Source organism: Mytilus californianus, unplaced genomic scaffold (assembly GCF_021869535.1).
Source record: "Mytilus californianus isolate M0D057914Y unplaced genomic scaffold, xbMytCali1.0.p SCAF_1, whole genome shotgun sequence".
NCBI lineage: Eukaryota > Metazoa > Mollusca > Bivalvia > Mytilida > Mytilidae > Mytilus > Mytilus californianus.
In genome coordinates this window covers 103,533,563-103,549,611 of record NW_026262581.1, presented here as the reverse complement: position 1 = coordinate 103,549,611, position 16,049 = coordinate 103,533,563, and the positions used below count along the sequence as shown (strand labels likewise).

The following is a 16,049-nucleotide window of genomic DNA, read 5'->3' as shown; positions in this document are numbered from 1 at the left end:
CGGTTTACAAGGGGTATATTTACAAAGACTTTGAAGGGAAAAAATGGGACTTCAATTTTCGGCCGGATTGGACAGGAAACCGGTTTATTCAGGGTCTGGTTTACTCAAGTTTGACTTATATAAAAAACGAGAAACAAGAAACACTTATGAACCACACCAACAAACGACAACCACTGAACAACAGGCTCCTGACTTAGGACAGGTGCATACAAATGCAGCGGGTTTTAACAGGCGCCAACCTTCACCCTAACTTGAAACAGTAGTGTAACATTACAACATAAAAAGACACACTATAAAATACCAATTGAAATGGCTTAACTCGATCAAAAAGGCATACATGTATAAACAAAAAAAAGTAAACATAAGCTGAACGAATAAGTTTGATCTATGACACAATATTAATACAATATTAATAAAAATTCGTAAGGGTTCCGTGGAACCCAGTGTCTCGCCTACTTTTTCTGTTAATCGCAGGCTCAACAAAAATGAGGAAGTAAATCAATAAAAATATTCCTCTTGATACTATCTTTTGATTGTAAGAAGCTTCTGTCCAAGTTTGGTAAAAATCCAGGATAGTTTATGAATCTAATAAATGTTTAAAAACTTTAACCACAGAGAGAATGTGTTGTTTCCTGGCAGAAAATCTAAGTCCATTTAAAAGTAAAATACTGAAAAAATGGATTTATTTTTTTACAAAATTTCCTTCTAGATACTAGCTTTTGATCATAAACAAGCTTCTGTCCAAATTTGGTACAAATCCAAAATAGTATAAGAAAGTTATTAAAATTTTAAAAACTTTAACCACAGAGTGAATGTAATATTTCCCGGCAGAAAAACTAAGTCCATTTATAAGTAAAATACGGAAAAAATGGAATTTTATTTTTACAAAATTTACTTCTGGATACTATCTTATGATCATAAACAAGCTTCTGTCCAAGTTTGGTAGAAATCCAGGATAGTTTAAGAAAGTTATTAAAATTTCAAAAACTTTAACCACAGAGTGAATATTTGTGGACGCCGCCGACGACAATGACGACGACGACACCGACGCCGACGGAATGTAGGATCGCTATGTCTCGCTTTTTCGACTAAAGTCGATGGCTCGACAAAAAAGATGTAGAAAAATGTCAAAAAGACAACTTTAACCTGGGACAAAATGGTGTTAAGTAAAGTAACGTACACAGGTAAATTTAAATATAAGTTTATTTATTGATGGACTGTAGGTCAAATCCAAAATAGATGCAATGAGATTAAAACTAAAATAAATATATAATAAGGAATTCAGCAACAAAAAATAAAACAAATTCACCCTCAGCTTATTTTTTGCAGAATTAAGTTTTATAACTATAAATAAATAGAGATAAGTAGAAATTTGATTTCACATTAAACAAATTATTTTGATGATTTTTCGCAAATTCAGCAAAGCCAAAAGGATACTTTCATGTGAAACATAACATTTAATCATTTATTATCATTCAAATACACTTTTCTTTTGTGGCAGACATTTCCTTTTGTGATGTCAAAAAGTTCAGGAAAGTTTAGGAAAGTCGGTAATGTCCAGTAATGGTGAAAATACAAGAAGATGTATGGGAAGAATTGTATTTTCCAATGTTTCATTTGAGTATAGCAGGAAAATATTCTTCTACTTCTATGTTGTAGTGACAGCCTTCAACATCTTGAAGTTTAAGTCACTTGTACTATGCATGGCTTAGTGGAAACGTATTTACAGTGAAAATAATTTGAGAATTATGAACCAAAGTAAATCCAACATTTTTACATAGTACACATTTTTATTTTGTTATGCCCCCGCCATAGCGGTGGGAGCATTAAATTTTACCCTTGTCCGTCTGTATGTACGTACCGTACGTCCCAAAATTGTTCTAGAGTTATGCGTGTTTACAAATAGAAAAATTGCTGAATTTTTAGTTTCTGTTCTCTACTTAAGTTAGCCTCAACCAAATGTTATGAGACTTACACACAATGCTTATTACCACAAAACTCAGATCAAGTTCAAATTTGGGTAGCGTCACTTTTACCGTTCTTCAGTTATGTCCCTTTATAACTATATGATATGCAAGCGGGGGCATAATCTGTGTCCACATGTGGACACTTTCCACATTTTTATGCCCCCGCCGTAGCGGAGGGGGCATTAAGTTTTACCCTTGTCCGTCTGTAAGTACGTACGTCCCATAATTGGTTTCCGTTCTCTAACTTTAGTTTGCCTCAACCAAATGTTATGAAACTTATACACAATGCTTATTACCACAAAACACAGATCAAGTTTGAATTTTGGTGGCGTCACTTTTACCGTTCTAGAGTTATGCCCCTTTACAAATAGAAAAAATGCTGAATTTTTCGTTTCCAATCTCAAACTTAAGTTTGCCTCAACCAAATGTTATCAGACTTACACACAATGCTTATTACCACAAAACTCAGATCAAGTTCAAATTTGGGTAGCGTCACTTTTACCGTTCTTCAGTTATGTCCCTTTATAACTATATGATATGCAAGCGGGGGCATAATCTGTGTCCACATGTGGACACTATCCACATTTTTATGCCCCCGCCGTAGCGGAGGGGGCATTAAGTTTTACCCTTGTCTGTCTGTAAGTAGGTACGTCCCATAATTGGTTTCCGTTCTCTAACTTTAGTTTGCCTCAACCAAATGTTATGAAACTTATACACAATGCTTATTACCCAAAACACAGATCAAATTTGAATTTTGGTGGCATCACTTTAACCATTCTAGAGTTATGCCCCTTTACAAATGGAAAAAATGCTGAATTTTTCGTTTCCAATGTCAAACTTAAGTTTGCCACGACCAAATGTTATGAAACTTATACACAATGCTTATTACCACAAAACCTGGGAACAGTATATCTAACGGGAAATGAATCTGATACGCTTTTCAGTATAAAATTGATAAAATCTCGGACTCCCCAAGACTTCCCGAGATTTACGGATTTTGGCAGCGTCTGACTGAAAAACTATCAGAACTGCTCAACAAATAAACCACATAACTCTAATTGTAAATAAATACAAGTTTTATCATTTAGAAGATATATTTTGTCATATAAAATTACCAAAATAAGTTTGATTTATTTGATGTGAAGTGTTTTATAATAGTTTGGGAATTTGTAAATCATCGCCGCAATGGCCGCCATTTTTTTATTACCTTGTTTGCATTCTGCACAATTCTGTGATGAAATGCTTGCGATTTTAACAAATTTGAAGTGACAGAATACAAGTTTGATACACTAGCATCACTATAAAACTAGTTTGAATGACATTTTATTGATAATATCAGAAATTATTAGGATAATAGCGAGTCCGTTTTTAACACATGTCCGTTTCTGTATCGTATCTTTATTAACTATGGCACGACGATAAAATCGACTACAATCAGGTAGTGTCAAGTCCCGTCAATATATATGTTCCTGCACAAAACACAGATCAAATTTGAATTTTGGTGGCGTCACTTTAACCATTCTAGAGTTATGCCCCTTTAGAAATGGAAAAATTGCAAAATCAAAACTGAAACCTGAATAAACCAGCCCTCTGTCCAAACCGGCCCGTTTTCATAGTCCCATAGCTGGCCGGTTTATACAAGTTTTTCTGTAGATTAGACTGTTGGTTTTCCTGTTTGAATTGTTTTACACTAGTCATTTTGGGGCCCTTTATAGCTTGCTGTTCGGTGTGAGCCAAGGCTCTGTGTTGAAGGCCGTACTTTGACCTATAATTGTTTACTTTTTACACATTGTGACTTGGACGGAGAGTTGTCTCATTGGCACTCATACCACATCTTCTTATTTATATCAGACTGTCTATAAAGTCAAATTGGACTATCTAAAATGCCAACTCAGACAAAGTATAAACATAGACATGATAGAGTTTGTGATATTTAAATGATTAAATGCTATATTACAAGTATCCCTTATACCTTGCTACATTTGTAAATGAAATGCAGTGCTCTAAAATAATTAGTTTAATGTCAATCCAAATTTCATGTTGATTCTATCTCTTAATTAAAATCTTTAGTCATTGAACAAACTTAAATTATCAGTTATATTAGAAGTCCATTACTAGGGGAAGTGTGCAAGCTGTACTATATAGCTGGCAGATCACTGACTGTCACCATTATCAGTGGAAAGCACTATAGGTGGTCCTACCAAATCTTGTTTTTCAACTATGGAATCATGGGTAGAAATGTTATCATCAAACAGATAGCTGTTAATTAGTTTCCTTGTGTGTTTGATTAATTATCAGTTTGTTGAAAATAAAATGAGCCAACTTAGTGTGGTAGTTTCTTATTGCCAATTATTTAAAAAAATTTATTTTCAACATTTAGAAAATGATATAAATTTTATAAAAGAATACATTGGTACCATTTATCATCAAGTTGCACATGAGGCAAATGAAAACTAAAATCTATATCAAATCTGTCATGACTTAAAATGTCTATTTAAAAGATAAAGTCATGATAGTTGTTTTTGTCAAAATTTGGTCATAATTGCTTCCATTTTTAAATAGAACGTTGCGTTGACGAGTTATGTCTCGATTTATTATTTACAACTTCAAGGAAGCTTAATACCATGATGAATAAGCGAAAGACAGGTTTCTTCTTCACTAGTTCAGAAATACATGTCAAAAATAACCGAATATTTGTTGTATTTAGCACACTGTATCGGCACATATTCAATGTGAGCATTTGCATACCCAGTTTCCCAGCCTGGTTTTTATATTGTTATATTTAGCAGTAATTATAGCCAAAACTCTCCTTTATTGCTTTAAAATGTTGTCTCTGAGTTTGGCATTATAGACGGACTGAGTTGACTTATTGACGGTCTGAGTTGTATTCATAGATAGTCAGAGTTGTCGTCTAGAGTTATCTTCAGGCCGAGATGTCTTGCATCTGTTATTAAAGATCTATTATTTCCCTAATAACCTTCGGGAGCTGATCAGGTAGCACCTGTCTCATTCTAATTTATTAGACGACATAAGTTTGAAAAAAACTGTGATCAGATTTACCTTTCTGAACCTTTTATTGCTGTCTGTGTTTTGACTTTAAACGGTTTGTGGAACATTTTTAACTTGACAAGTGCCCGGTGTTGTACCCGGTATTGCGCTATATCCTGTAATCTCACTTTCGGGAGTCATAAAAGGAAAATGTTTGTTATAGATGAATATATTTGTTTATAAAAAAAATACTTCTGAAATTTTGCAACATTTGTAGTCATTCATCTTGGTCGAATAATTAACTTGTCATTTGCGACAATATAATTTAAATGTTAACAGACCAATCAGAAGGGGCGTTTCAAATGAGTTTGACTTGGTTACCTTGGTGAAGAACGGTGCGTCAAAATGGTTGTCTGATTTGTGAATGAATAATTTTAATGTCTTTTGCGTGCTTTCCATATTAAATAAACGAAAATGACAGATATTTTATGCGGATGGCTCAATGATGAGCTTACTTTGTCCCAAAAAGTTGGTAAGTTCCAGATATTCCTAAGACTTTTCTATTGGCAAACTTGCACTAAGGAGCTCGATCATCAGGTAGCACCTGTCTAGGGGGAGCGTCTTTTTACCACAGAACACCACAGAACACCCAAAATTTACCACAGAACTTCGAAATATTAATACTTCAGACATTATTACCGTGTTATTGATCATTCTTTTTGTAATTTGACATTTATTATTCAAATAAATTTAATTTTTCTATTTAGGGTCGACTCACTATCGCTACGCCCCCAACTGAATGGCCAATAATTGGGATCATACCAAAAACCCCTAGCTATTAAAACCATAATATACAAAGATTATTTATATTTGTGACATTTATATTTTAAATACATTTTTATCTTTTTTGTAATTTTAAATCATTTTTGAAAATGTTTAGATGCATTACGTAATTATTTGTTAAATTTATTTTGTTTACCAGTTTTTTTGGTAACTTTTTTTTATTAATGTTGTGTTAAGAGTTGTTACAATAAATAATCAAAATGGTTAATGTGACATTCAATTAAATTTGTTGTCAACAAATAAATCAACTTTATTAAAGTGATTAAAGTAATTAGTTAAGCTGCTATCAAGAGTTGTTTCAAACAATTATTTAAACTTGGCTAATGTTTGTACATCAAAGTTTTCTCCATTAGAGTTATATATAAAACAATCCTGTGTTAAGGGCTACCGGCAAATACTTTCTAAAAAGATATCTGAAGTTGTTGTAGGACCGTAATATTTGAGTTGACTAATAACATATTTTAAGTGTGTCTTTTTAATTGTCAAAAAGTTCAAGTTCGATGACTGTTTTTGGATTCTTATGTTGTGTGTGTATCTTCTCCAATCATTTGACAATATTTCGGATTTTTACCAAATTTTGTATGCATTTAGAAATCGTTGAACTGAAACTTTATATCGAAAAAACTGGTACATGTATATGTAGCATTTACATAAAGATTCTATACTTTAGAGTCCATAATTAATGTTGACCTTAGTAAGTTCACCGACACAATTAAAGTACCAAAATTTAATTAGATTAACCAATTTTGACACTTGTCGTAATCACCAATCAAGCCAATTAACATGTCATTTAAGTTTTCACACCTGAGACATCAAATAAATTTAATTGAATTACCTTATATAATCAGGTGGCATAGAATCCAAACAATGAAGAATTTTGTAAATTTTCCATTATTAATGATATATATATTATATTAAATAGAATGTTGATATCAGTCTTCCTGTTCTAACTATTGTCAAGTAATTTCAAGAATACAATTTTTATAATAATAAAAATTCATGATTAAAATGTGAGCCGATGATCTGATAACCATCATTTTAGTTGAAAAATTAAAAACTATTGTCTTATAGGTTTATGAATTTCACAGAAAAAATAGTTACATATGAGAAATATTAACTCTTCCTGCCAATCAAGTCAATATTGTTCATATATATATAGCGTGATTCGCGACGGTAAAATCCGTCAGGTCAACTTTTTTTGTAGAATTTTTTTTTTACTATAAAGGTTATATTTTCATATAAAATATTCATTAATCTCGCAGATTTCTTAATTTAATGAAAAAATGTTAAAAGAAAAAGCGATATTAGCATATTAGCACTTTCTGTCGATCAGATCAATATTATTCGTAGCGTAATATTCGCTGGTAAAATCCGTCAGATCAACTTTTTTGTAGAAAAAACATGTTTTATTTATATAAAGTTTTTATTGTTAAACAACATATTGAATAAAATCGTAGATTTCTTAATTTCACGAAAAAATATTGTAAACCATTTTTTTAAATGTTTATTTTAGATTTTCATTATTATAATCAGAGACATATAATATAATTGTATTATATGTCTCTGTTATAATGCATTAGTTTAGTGTCTCAAAGGTCTCCAAATGTAAAAATATGCCAAATAACAAAAAAGTTATATGATAATTTTTTATCTCATCCAGTCAATCGTCATGTCATTGGTGTAACCCGAATTAAAGAAATAATGTAATTCTGAATTATTAGATTTGCATTTTATAAAGTAATTCTAATGTTCTGTGATATATTTCAGTAGTTTTATTGTAATGTGTGCAGTTCTGTGGTATATTTTGAGTGTTCTGTGGTATATTTTGAGTGTTCTGTGGTATATTTTGAGTGTTCTGTGGTATTCTGTGGTATTCTGTGGTGTTCTGTGGTAAAAAGACGCTCCGCTGTCTAGGTACAGTATTCGACAATAGATTGATACAACTAAAGTTGATTTTAACACCTGTTTACTCAATCAACCTAGTAAAAAAAATGGCAAAGACTGAAACAAAAGATACAATGATCAAGGTCAACTCTTCAGTCTCTTGTTACAGAAAGTTGTCATGTAAAAATTATATATCCTCAATGATTGGAAGTTCGTTACCCTAACCTGAAACCGAAGAAAAAAATCACAACCTTCGAGCAAATATTATCCACTGTGAATGTAAATATTCTTTACTTATTTGCAAACAGTCTGATACACTTAATTGATGAATAGCTTCAGAAACTTGGTCAATCGTTTTGTATTGTGACCCGATTCCGAAAAATAAGTAGACATATTTGTAAGTTCATGACCTTTGTCTTGGACGGTGGCTTTTGCACATGTGCAACAATATATAGGTCAGGCCTATTGTATTATGTATTTGAACATTACAGAATAATTTTGAGATCAAATAACAAATGAATATCTCGAAAAAAGAGAAATTTGGATATACTAACTTTTTTATTCTCCCTACAACAATTATTCTAATTTTTACACATGACTTTCAATGGTCAATTGGAAAGTCCAGAATTAAACACTTTAAACACGTTTAAGATAACTATAACGATGTCAAAATGTCATTAATGCATCAAACTATTTTTCATTCAATTTGCATTCAATGGCATAGGATTAAATTACTTTTACGAGCCAATATTCGGCAGGTTTTGATTTATCAAAATATATCAAATCATTTTCTGACCTTAAAAAATCCGCTCACATACAGACTTTAAAAAAAAAACCATGGCCTTAAAAAAGGGAAAAGAGCACCACATAACCTAAAAATAGATGATGACTCATTGTTAAGATGTCAATAACATTGCTGAATTGATTTTCCCAAGAACTCAACTAAATTTTGGGAGAGGAATAACAGTAATAGTGGAAATAGACGTTTAAACAAATAATATGCAAGAACATACTCAACTTCTCTTATTCAAGCTGATATTAGTGAAAATGCAATGAGAAATATACGGTTAAATTTTTTGAAGTAGCACGTTGCTGATGATAAATAATTATGCATGATGTCACAATTAAAGAGGAAATCCCCAAATGTCACGAACTTGCAAGCATAATGAACTTACAATCATTGACGATATAGCAAAACCATGATCCTAACCTTTGTGTGCTGCCAATGCTTTTTAAACCCCACAAAACTAAAAATGAGAAGAATCAATTTTTGTAATATATTTTTAATGATTCAATCTTATGAAACATCATGTTATGTATTTACTTTCAAAAGAAATGTATATGCAAGTGTAGACACCATCAACAAGTTTCCAATTTCAATATTATGATTGAACTGCCCCCGGTTGACCTGGGGTCATTCGGGGGAAACTTGTCATAGGACATGGTGAGGTGAGATAATTACTTTGTGATGTCAATTTTTTCCAGGAAAAAGCACCAGTTGGAAAATCATGTACATGTATTGGTACATGTACATGATTATTTTCATATATGTTATGTGAACACTACTCCAAAATGTCCACATAAAAAATTAATATTCATATATCTATGAATCATTTACTTCTTTTTAATAAAACAGGTCTGCAATGAAAAATATTGATTATTAATTACTAATTATATATTAATAGTTTCGAACCTACAAGTTACATTAACATTTATCTTTTTACAGAACAAGCAACATTTTCTCGAGATTTTGCTTCAGGGTTCTTAATTGGGGAAGTATTACAGAAAAATGGTTTACAGGATGATTTTGATCAGTTTTCTCAAAGCAAGTAAGTTAAAGTTTGATTACCGTTAAAGATGAGGCAATTACTGCATTTAACTGGTGTTAACATTGTTTATGGAGTAGTCTATTAAAACACACATTAAGTATATGTATTTATAATTTAGATATTTGTGTCATGACATTATTCAAACAGAATTAACACGTTCTTATCTTTTCTGATTGTGCTTATATTGAATTTGGTTTTTAACATATTTAAGATTTCTTGTGAGTTTTAGAGTAGATCTTATGTTTTGACTGATGTATGAAAATGTATGATTTGTTCATGTATTCAATTTCAAGTTCTTTTCCCTGTATCCCCTAACGAGTTTTAAATAAGAGGTTAAAATACAAATTATTTCCATTTAAATTACCCTGTAAGAGATATGAAGTGAGTAACTTTTGGTTACCCATGATCCCAGATTCTGTTAGATGAATTATCCGATAAAACTGATTTTTGTTGAGCCTGTGACTTTTGTCGCAGAAAGCTCGACATAGGGATAGCGATCCGGCGGCGGCTACGGCGGCGGCGGCGGCGGCGTTAGCTAACTTCTTAAAAGCTTTATATTTTAGAAGATGGAAGACCTGGATGCTTCATACTTTGTATATGGATGCCTCATGTTACGAAGTTTCCGTCAGTCACATGTCCAATGTCCTTGACCTCATTTTCATGGTTCAGTGACTACTTGAAAAAAAAGTTCAGATTTTTTGTAATGTTAAATTCTCTCTTATTATAAGTAATAGGATAACTATATTTGGTATGTGCGTACCTTGCAAGGTCCTCATGCCCGTCAGACAGTTTTCACTTGACCTCGACCTCATTTCATGGATCAGTGAACAAGGTTAAGTTTTCGTGGTCAAGTCCATATCTCAGATACTATAAGCAATAGGTCTAGTATATTCGGTGTATGGAAGGACTGTAAGGTGTACATGTCCAACTGGCAGGTGTCATCTGACCTTGACCTCATTTTCATGGTTCAGTGGTTATAGTTAAGTTTTTGTGTTTTGGTCTGTTTTTCTTATACTGTATGCAATAGGTCTACTATATTTGGTGTATGGAATGATTGTAAGGTGTACATGTCTAGCTGGCAGGTGTCATCTGACCTTGACCTCATTTTCATGGTTCAGTGGTCAAAGTTAAGTTTTTGAGTTTTGGTCTTTTTTTCTAATACTGCATGCAATAGGTCAGCTATATTTGGTGTATGGAATGATTGTAAGGTGTACATGTCTAGCTGGCAGGTGTCATCTTACCTTGACCTCATTTTCATGGTTCAGTGGTCAAAGTTAAGTTTTTGAGTTTTGGTCTTTTTTTCTAATACTATATGCAATAGTTCAACTATATTTGGTGTATGGAAATATTTTATGATCTATATGTCAGTCACGCAGGTTTTATTTGACCTTGACCTCATTTTCAAGGTTCATTGCTCAGTGTTAAGTTTTTGTGTTTTCGTCTGTTTTTCTTAAACTATAAGCAATAGGTCAACTATATTTGTTGTATGGAAGAATTGTTTGCTGTACATGCCTGCCTAGCATGGTTCATCTGACCTTGACCTCATTTTCATGGTTCATTGGTCAATGTTTAGTTTACTTGGTTAATGTTAAGTTTATGTGACAGTTGTAATAAAGCTTTATATTTAGGACTATCAACATAATATCAATGATTAGTAAAGAAGGCGAGACATTTCAGCGTGTGCACTCTTGTTATCTGAATTGTTCACTGATAATATAAGAATATGTAGATTGCAATCATCAGAAACATAAAATGTGACTTACTTTTTATTTAATATTGAGGAAATGTGGTATGTTTGCCAATGAGAAAAGTCATCCACCAGACACCAAAGGATAAGGATTTGAACAACTATAAGTCACCTTATGGCCTTATACAATCAGTGAACCCCATGCAGTATTGTAAAGCTACAAAAAGGCCCTGATACGACTTTGATCCATCAATTAAATGTACCTAAAAAACTAATTTTGTTTAAACTTTTAAAATTATTTGATTTTGCAGAACCTCTGACTCTAAGCTCAACAATTTTACAAGAATCGAGCCCATTTTACACCTCCTTGGAATTCCATTTGACACAAATGTTGCCAGAGATATCATGACAGAGAAGCATGGTACTGCTACCAGATTGATGTATCAGCTCTATATAGCTTTACAAAACAAGAAGAAGGCTAATCTGACTGGTGTTGCAATGGAAACTATGAGACCAGCTGCTCCTGCTAAGCTAAATGCAGTTGAGAGTGGTATCTATAAAGAGGTAAAGATCTTCAATTCAATGCTTGCACATGACATGAGCTCAAATTTTAGAGTAACATTTTGATAAAATCAACTTTTCCCAATGAAAGGGAAATAAGCTATGGCCTGCTTTACATGTCCACCAAGAATTTTCCTGACCCCATTTATAACCTTATGTTTTTAAATTTTCATTCTACCTATACCAATATCAAGATGTCCCTGCAAGTTTATTAGATTTTGATGCATTACTGCATCAACAAAGGAAAATAAACATGTAGTGCATTTATTAACACAGATGGGTTATAACCTTTATGTGGTTTAAAGATTTCTTGCTCCATTTTATTCCTATCAGACACTAAGAATATAGATTGGCCAACTATACAATTTAAGCTCAATTGGAGTATTTTAAACAGAAGAAAGTTTAAAGTACTTGACACCTTTTAATACTATATTCAAACAATGAATTATATTTTTCCAGAGGCTGAAACATGTTACACCTAGACAGACTGATTTGAATCTGAATGAGGTGGTTACAAGGTTTCATGATAAACAAATTGAAATGGAAAAAACAGCATTTAAAGAGAGGTTTTTAGAACAAGAGAGAATAAGGGAGCAACAACAAGAGCATAGACAGAAATTGCTAGAGAGGTCAAAGTTCATGAGAGATAAACAGAGTGAAATAGTGGCTAAGATACAGTAAGTTACTTGTAATAGAAAAACATATTGATCTTTATTTCAGTCAACTTTTACATATAAAACAAAGTGAACTGTTTATAATTAGGTAAATATTAAGTTGCTTTTAAAGAGTTTATGTTACCTGAATAAAGACTACAGAAAAGAAAAAAAATAAACATGAATGACCATTTTGGTGAAATTGCAAAGAAGCAATAAAATTTAGTTTGTTGTCTGTCTATGAACATTCACATCATGTGACCATTTGTATGCACTTTAAACACATCCAGTTATATATTTTTTACCATCAACTCTAGCTACAGCATTTAGATGAGTCATGTTTGTTCGCCATAATTTAATGTGCGATTGTATTTCTGATATCATTATTATTATTGCACTGTGTTGTATATGATATATAAAAATGTAGAATTAAAGGTTATAGCAAGTAGCACTTGTCCATTGGATCTTTGTTTTTGTCTAGACCATAGAATATAATTACTTTAAACAGACGAACATAGTGATGGAGAATATAATTAGTTTTCACAGTATTCATATTGTATCAAGTAATGAGAACTTATTTCTAAAACAGAGCTGCAACAGTTCATATACCAAAACCACCACCACAGACTACAGCAAAAGCAATACAGAAGAGGAGAGATATAAAGAAAAAGAGAGAGGCAGAGGTAAACATTTGCTTTTCATAATTATCTGAACAACAGAAAAGAATTTTTGATTTTTATATGTATACTCCAAATGTATCATCTGTAATTACAAGATGTTTAGTCTGTTCAGCAATTGTACCAATCAGTTATGCACTAAAAAAACAACATGAAAAGTAAATAAAATATAAATGATTTAAATGATGGAGAATACGGGTCTAAATAGTCATTTTTTATTTCACTGAAAATTGAACTTATTTTCTCCATTTCTGTCTATTTTTGAAGTTGAAAAAATTCAAAACTAAAGACAACAAGTTTAGGATCTCTGATATCAAAATAAATTTAAAAAATATGAAATCATAGAAAACCCAACTTCTTTGCCTTTTCTTGAAAATACATTGATTTTGATTGATTTTCAATTGGTTTTTGAATAAAGAGTGCATACAAGAACCAAGTAATTAAGTTACCAGTTTTAATTTGTGTGAATAACACCCTTTACACAATGTTCACTAAGTTTAGGTAAATTAAAATTTGATATATAAGTTATGTTTACCCTAAAATCTTTATAATATTCCTAAAACTATAAATTCAGAAATTATTGCGAGGTTTTTGTCTCGCCTTGACGGAGTCAAAAAGTGAGACATAGGTATGCTGTTTACGGTGTCAGCGGCGTCAACAATGTATTAGTTTGTGATTAGGTCTAGTTTATGGTATGCAGTTGTATAAGCATTGGCACATTTCATTACCATGGAGATTAGTTGGCCCAGCCCCCTCAGTCAAGGTCTATTGACTTTGAAACTTTGCTTAGTTTACATGTATTAGTTTGTGATTAGGTCAGTTTATGGGGAACCACTAGTGGTAGGTCAATGATATTTGGTATGCAGTTGTATAAGCTTTGGCATATCTGATTTCCATGGAGATTATTTGGCCCCGCCCCATCATTCATGGTCTATTGACTTTGAAACTTTTGCTTAGTTTTCATGTATTAGTTTGTGATTAGGTCAGTTTAAGGGGAACCGTTAGTGGTAGGTCAATGATAATTGGTATGCAGTTGTATAAGCATTAGCACATCTCATTTCCATGGAGAATATTTGGTACTAACCCCTCAGTCATGGTCTATTGACTTTGAAGCTTTTGCTTAGTTTACATGTATTAGTTTGTGATTAGGTCAGTTTAAATTAGTTTAAGATGAACCACTAATGTTAAGTCAATGATAATCGGTATGCAAATGTATTGGCATTTGCAAGTTTCATTTCCATGGAGATTATATAACCACAACCCCTAATTATGGTTCATTGACTTTGAAACTTTTACATAGTTTACAAGTTAATGTTTGTGTTTAGGTTTGTTTAAAGGGAACAACTTATAAAATGTCAATGATATTTGGTATACAGTTGTTTTAGCATTGGCACATCTCATTTCCATGGAGATTGTATAGCCCTGTACCTTCAGTAATGGTTCATTGACTTTGAATATTTGCATAAATTACATGTTAAAGTATTGCTATTTTAATTTCCACATTTGCATTATCAAAATAACAAATAGGCGAGACATATCTCTGTGTAAACAGTTTATTATTATTGCGAATAATGAGTCTCTCAATAACATGAATAATAAGAACTCACATTCTGATATTTGTATCTGTTTGCAGATTTTCTTGAAATTGCAATAAATAATCTCACATTTTTGTTTATCCTTAAAAAATTGAAATAATAAATGCATCCAAAAATTTCTGAATTTACAGTATTTGAAAGAACTTAAAGTTTAAACTTTGCACATACCTATCAATAACTTGAAATGAAAAAAAAATACTGAATCTTGTTTTAATTCGATTTTTATTTTTGAATAGGGCCCTCAATGCACCTCACAATTACTAAACAATAAGAATCAGATAAGCTGCCATTAATTACTTGTAATGAAAAGAATTTTTTTAAATGAGATTTTAATACTATTGGATAAGTTATGTTATATAGATACAATGGATAAGCGTGGATTCTTGAAAAAGAAACCATGAGCTCGGAGGGCGAATGGTTTGTTTTTCATGAATCTACGCTTATCCATTGTATCTATAACTTAAACTATTGTGTTAATTTCTTTTCAAAATTAAAGCCTTTTCTTAATTAGAAGGTATTGTAAGTGAGTTTAAATAACCATGTCATCGTGTCCAACGATGCATTGATAAATCTCAGATCACAATTAATTGGTTAACAAAATACAAATATAACACTTCTACCTTTAAAGATCTTTATATTACCAGGCATATGAATATTATCTGTTTATACAAAATAAGACATATTCGAAATTATTTCGAATAAAATTGAAAATGGAAATGGGGAACGTGTCAAAGAGACAACAACCCGACCAAAAAGCATATATAAAGTATATATAATAAGTATGTTATCGAAATTTTTCTAGCACTCTAGGCACATCACGATTTTCTCGCATAGGAATTTGCGAACAAACCTTTGTAAAATTATGGAGAAAAACAGATGAAATCATACTATATTTATAAAACAAAAATTGACAAATAGAATGTAATCATTTTTGTTTCAAACATGTGAAATAGCCAATAATAATAAAAAAAAAACGGTAAAACTCGCTATTATTACAAAAATATCCACTATAACATGCAAAATTAGAAAAAAAACAGGATAACTTAAGAATTGGAATAACAGAGAGAATACAGGGATTCGAACCTAAACCGACAAATCCCTATCTTTAACTCATTGATTTTAACCATGCTAACCTCGTGGCTACCAACTCATACTATACGACTGCCAATTGTGTCTATATAAAGGTACAAGCCCTGTGTGTCCGATGAACCGATGTATATCAGATGTTCATTTAAATATATAAAATAGACATCTATAGTGTAACCCATTCGTAGCCGAGAGGTTTCGTCGATGTGTTGATGTCAGTCACACATAACAGATTTCAAGGAAGGGTTCGATTCCCAGTGAAGGCATATAAAAATTACA

General features: G+C 31.9%; 2 protein-coding genes across 3 annotated transcripts in view; one reads left to right on the top strand and one right to left on the bottom strand.

The window, feature by feature from the left end:
* LOC127728502 (eukaryotic translation initiation factor 2D-like) overlaps nt 1-5,163 on the bottom strand; it is a 32,891-nt gene extending 27,728 nt beyond the window's left edge. The window contains exon 1 of the mRNA XM_052235891.1: nt 5,028-5,163. Within this exon, the coding sequence (XP_052091851.1) occupies nt 5,028-5,083 (56 nt within the window). The 5' untranslated portion in view covers nt 5,084-5,163. The remainder of the gene's footprint in view (nt 1-5,027) is intronic.
* Nucleotides 5,164-5,333: 170 nt separating this feature from the next.
* Nucleotides 5,334-16,049, top strand: part of LOC127728457 (sperm flagellar protein 2-like) — a 59,211-nt gene continuing 48,495 nt past the window's right edge. For both annotated transcript variants that reach the window (XM_052235854.1, XM_052235846.1), the window contains exons 1-5: nt 5,334-5,487; nt 9,409-9,511; nt 11,510-11,762; nt 12,219-12,436; nt 13,002-13,095. In XM_052235854.1, the coding sequence (XP_052091814.1) occupies nt 5,430-5,487; nt 9,409-9,511; nt 11,510-11,762; nt 12,219-12,436; nt 13,002-13,095 (726 nt within the window). In that variant the 5' untranslated portion in view covers nt 5,334-5,429. The remainder of the gene's footprint in view (nt 5,488-9,408; nt 9,512-11,509; nt 11,763-12,218; nt 12,437-13,001; nt 13,096-16,049) is intronic.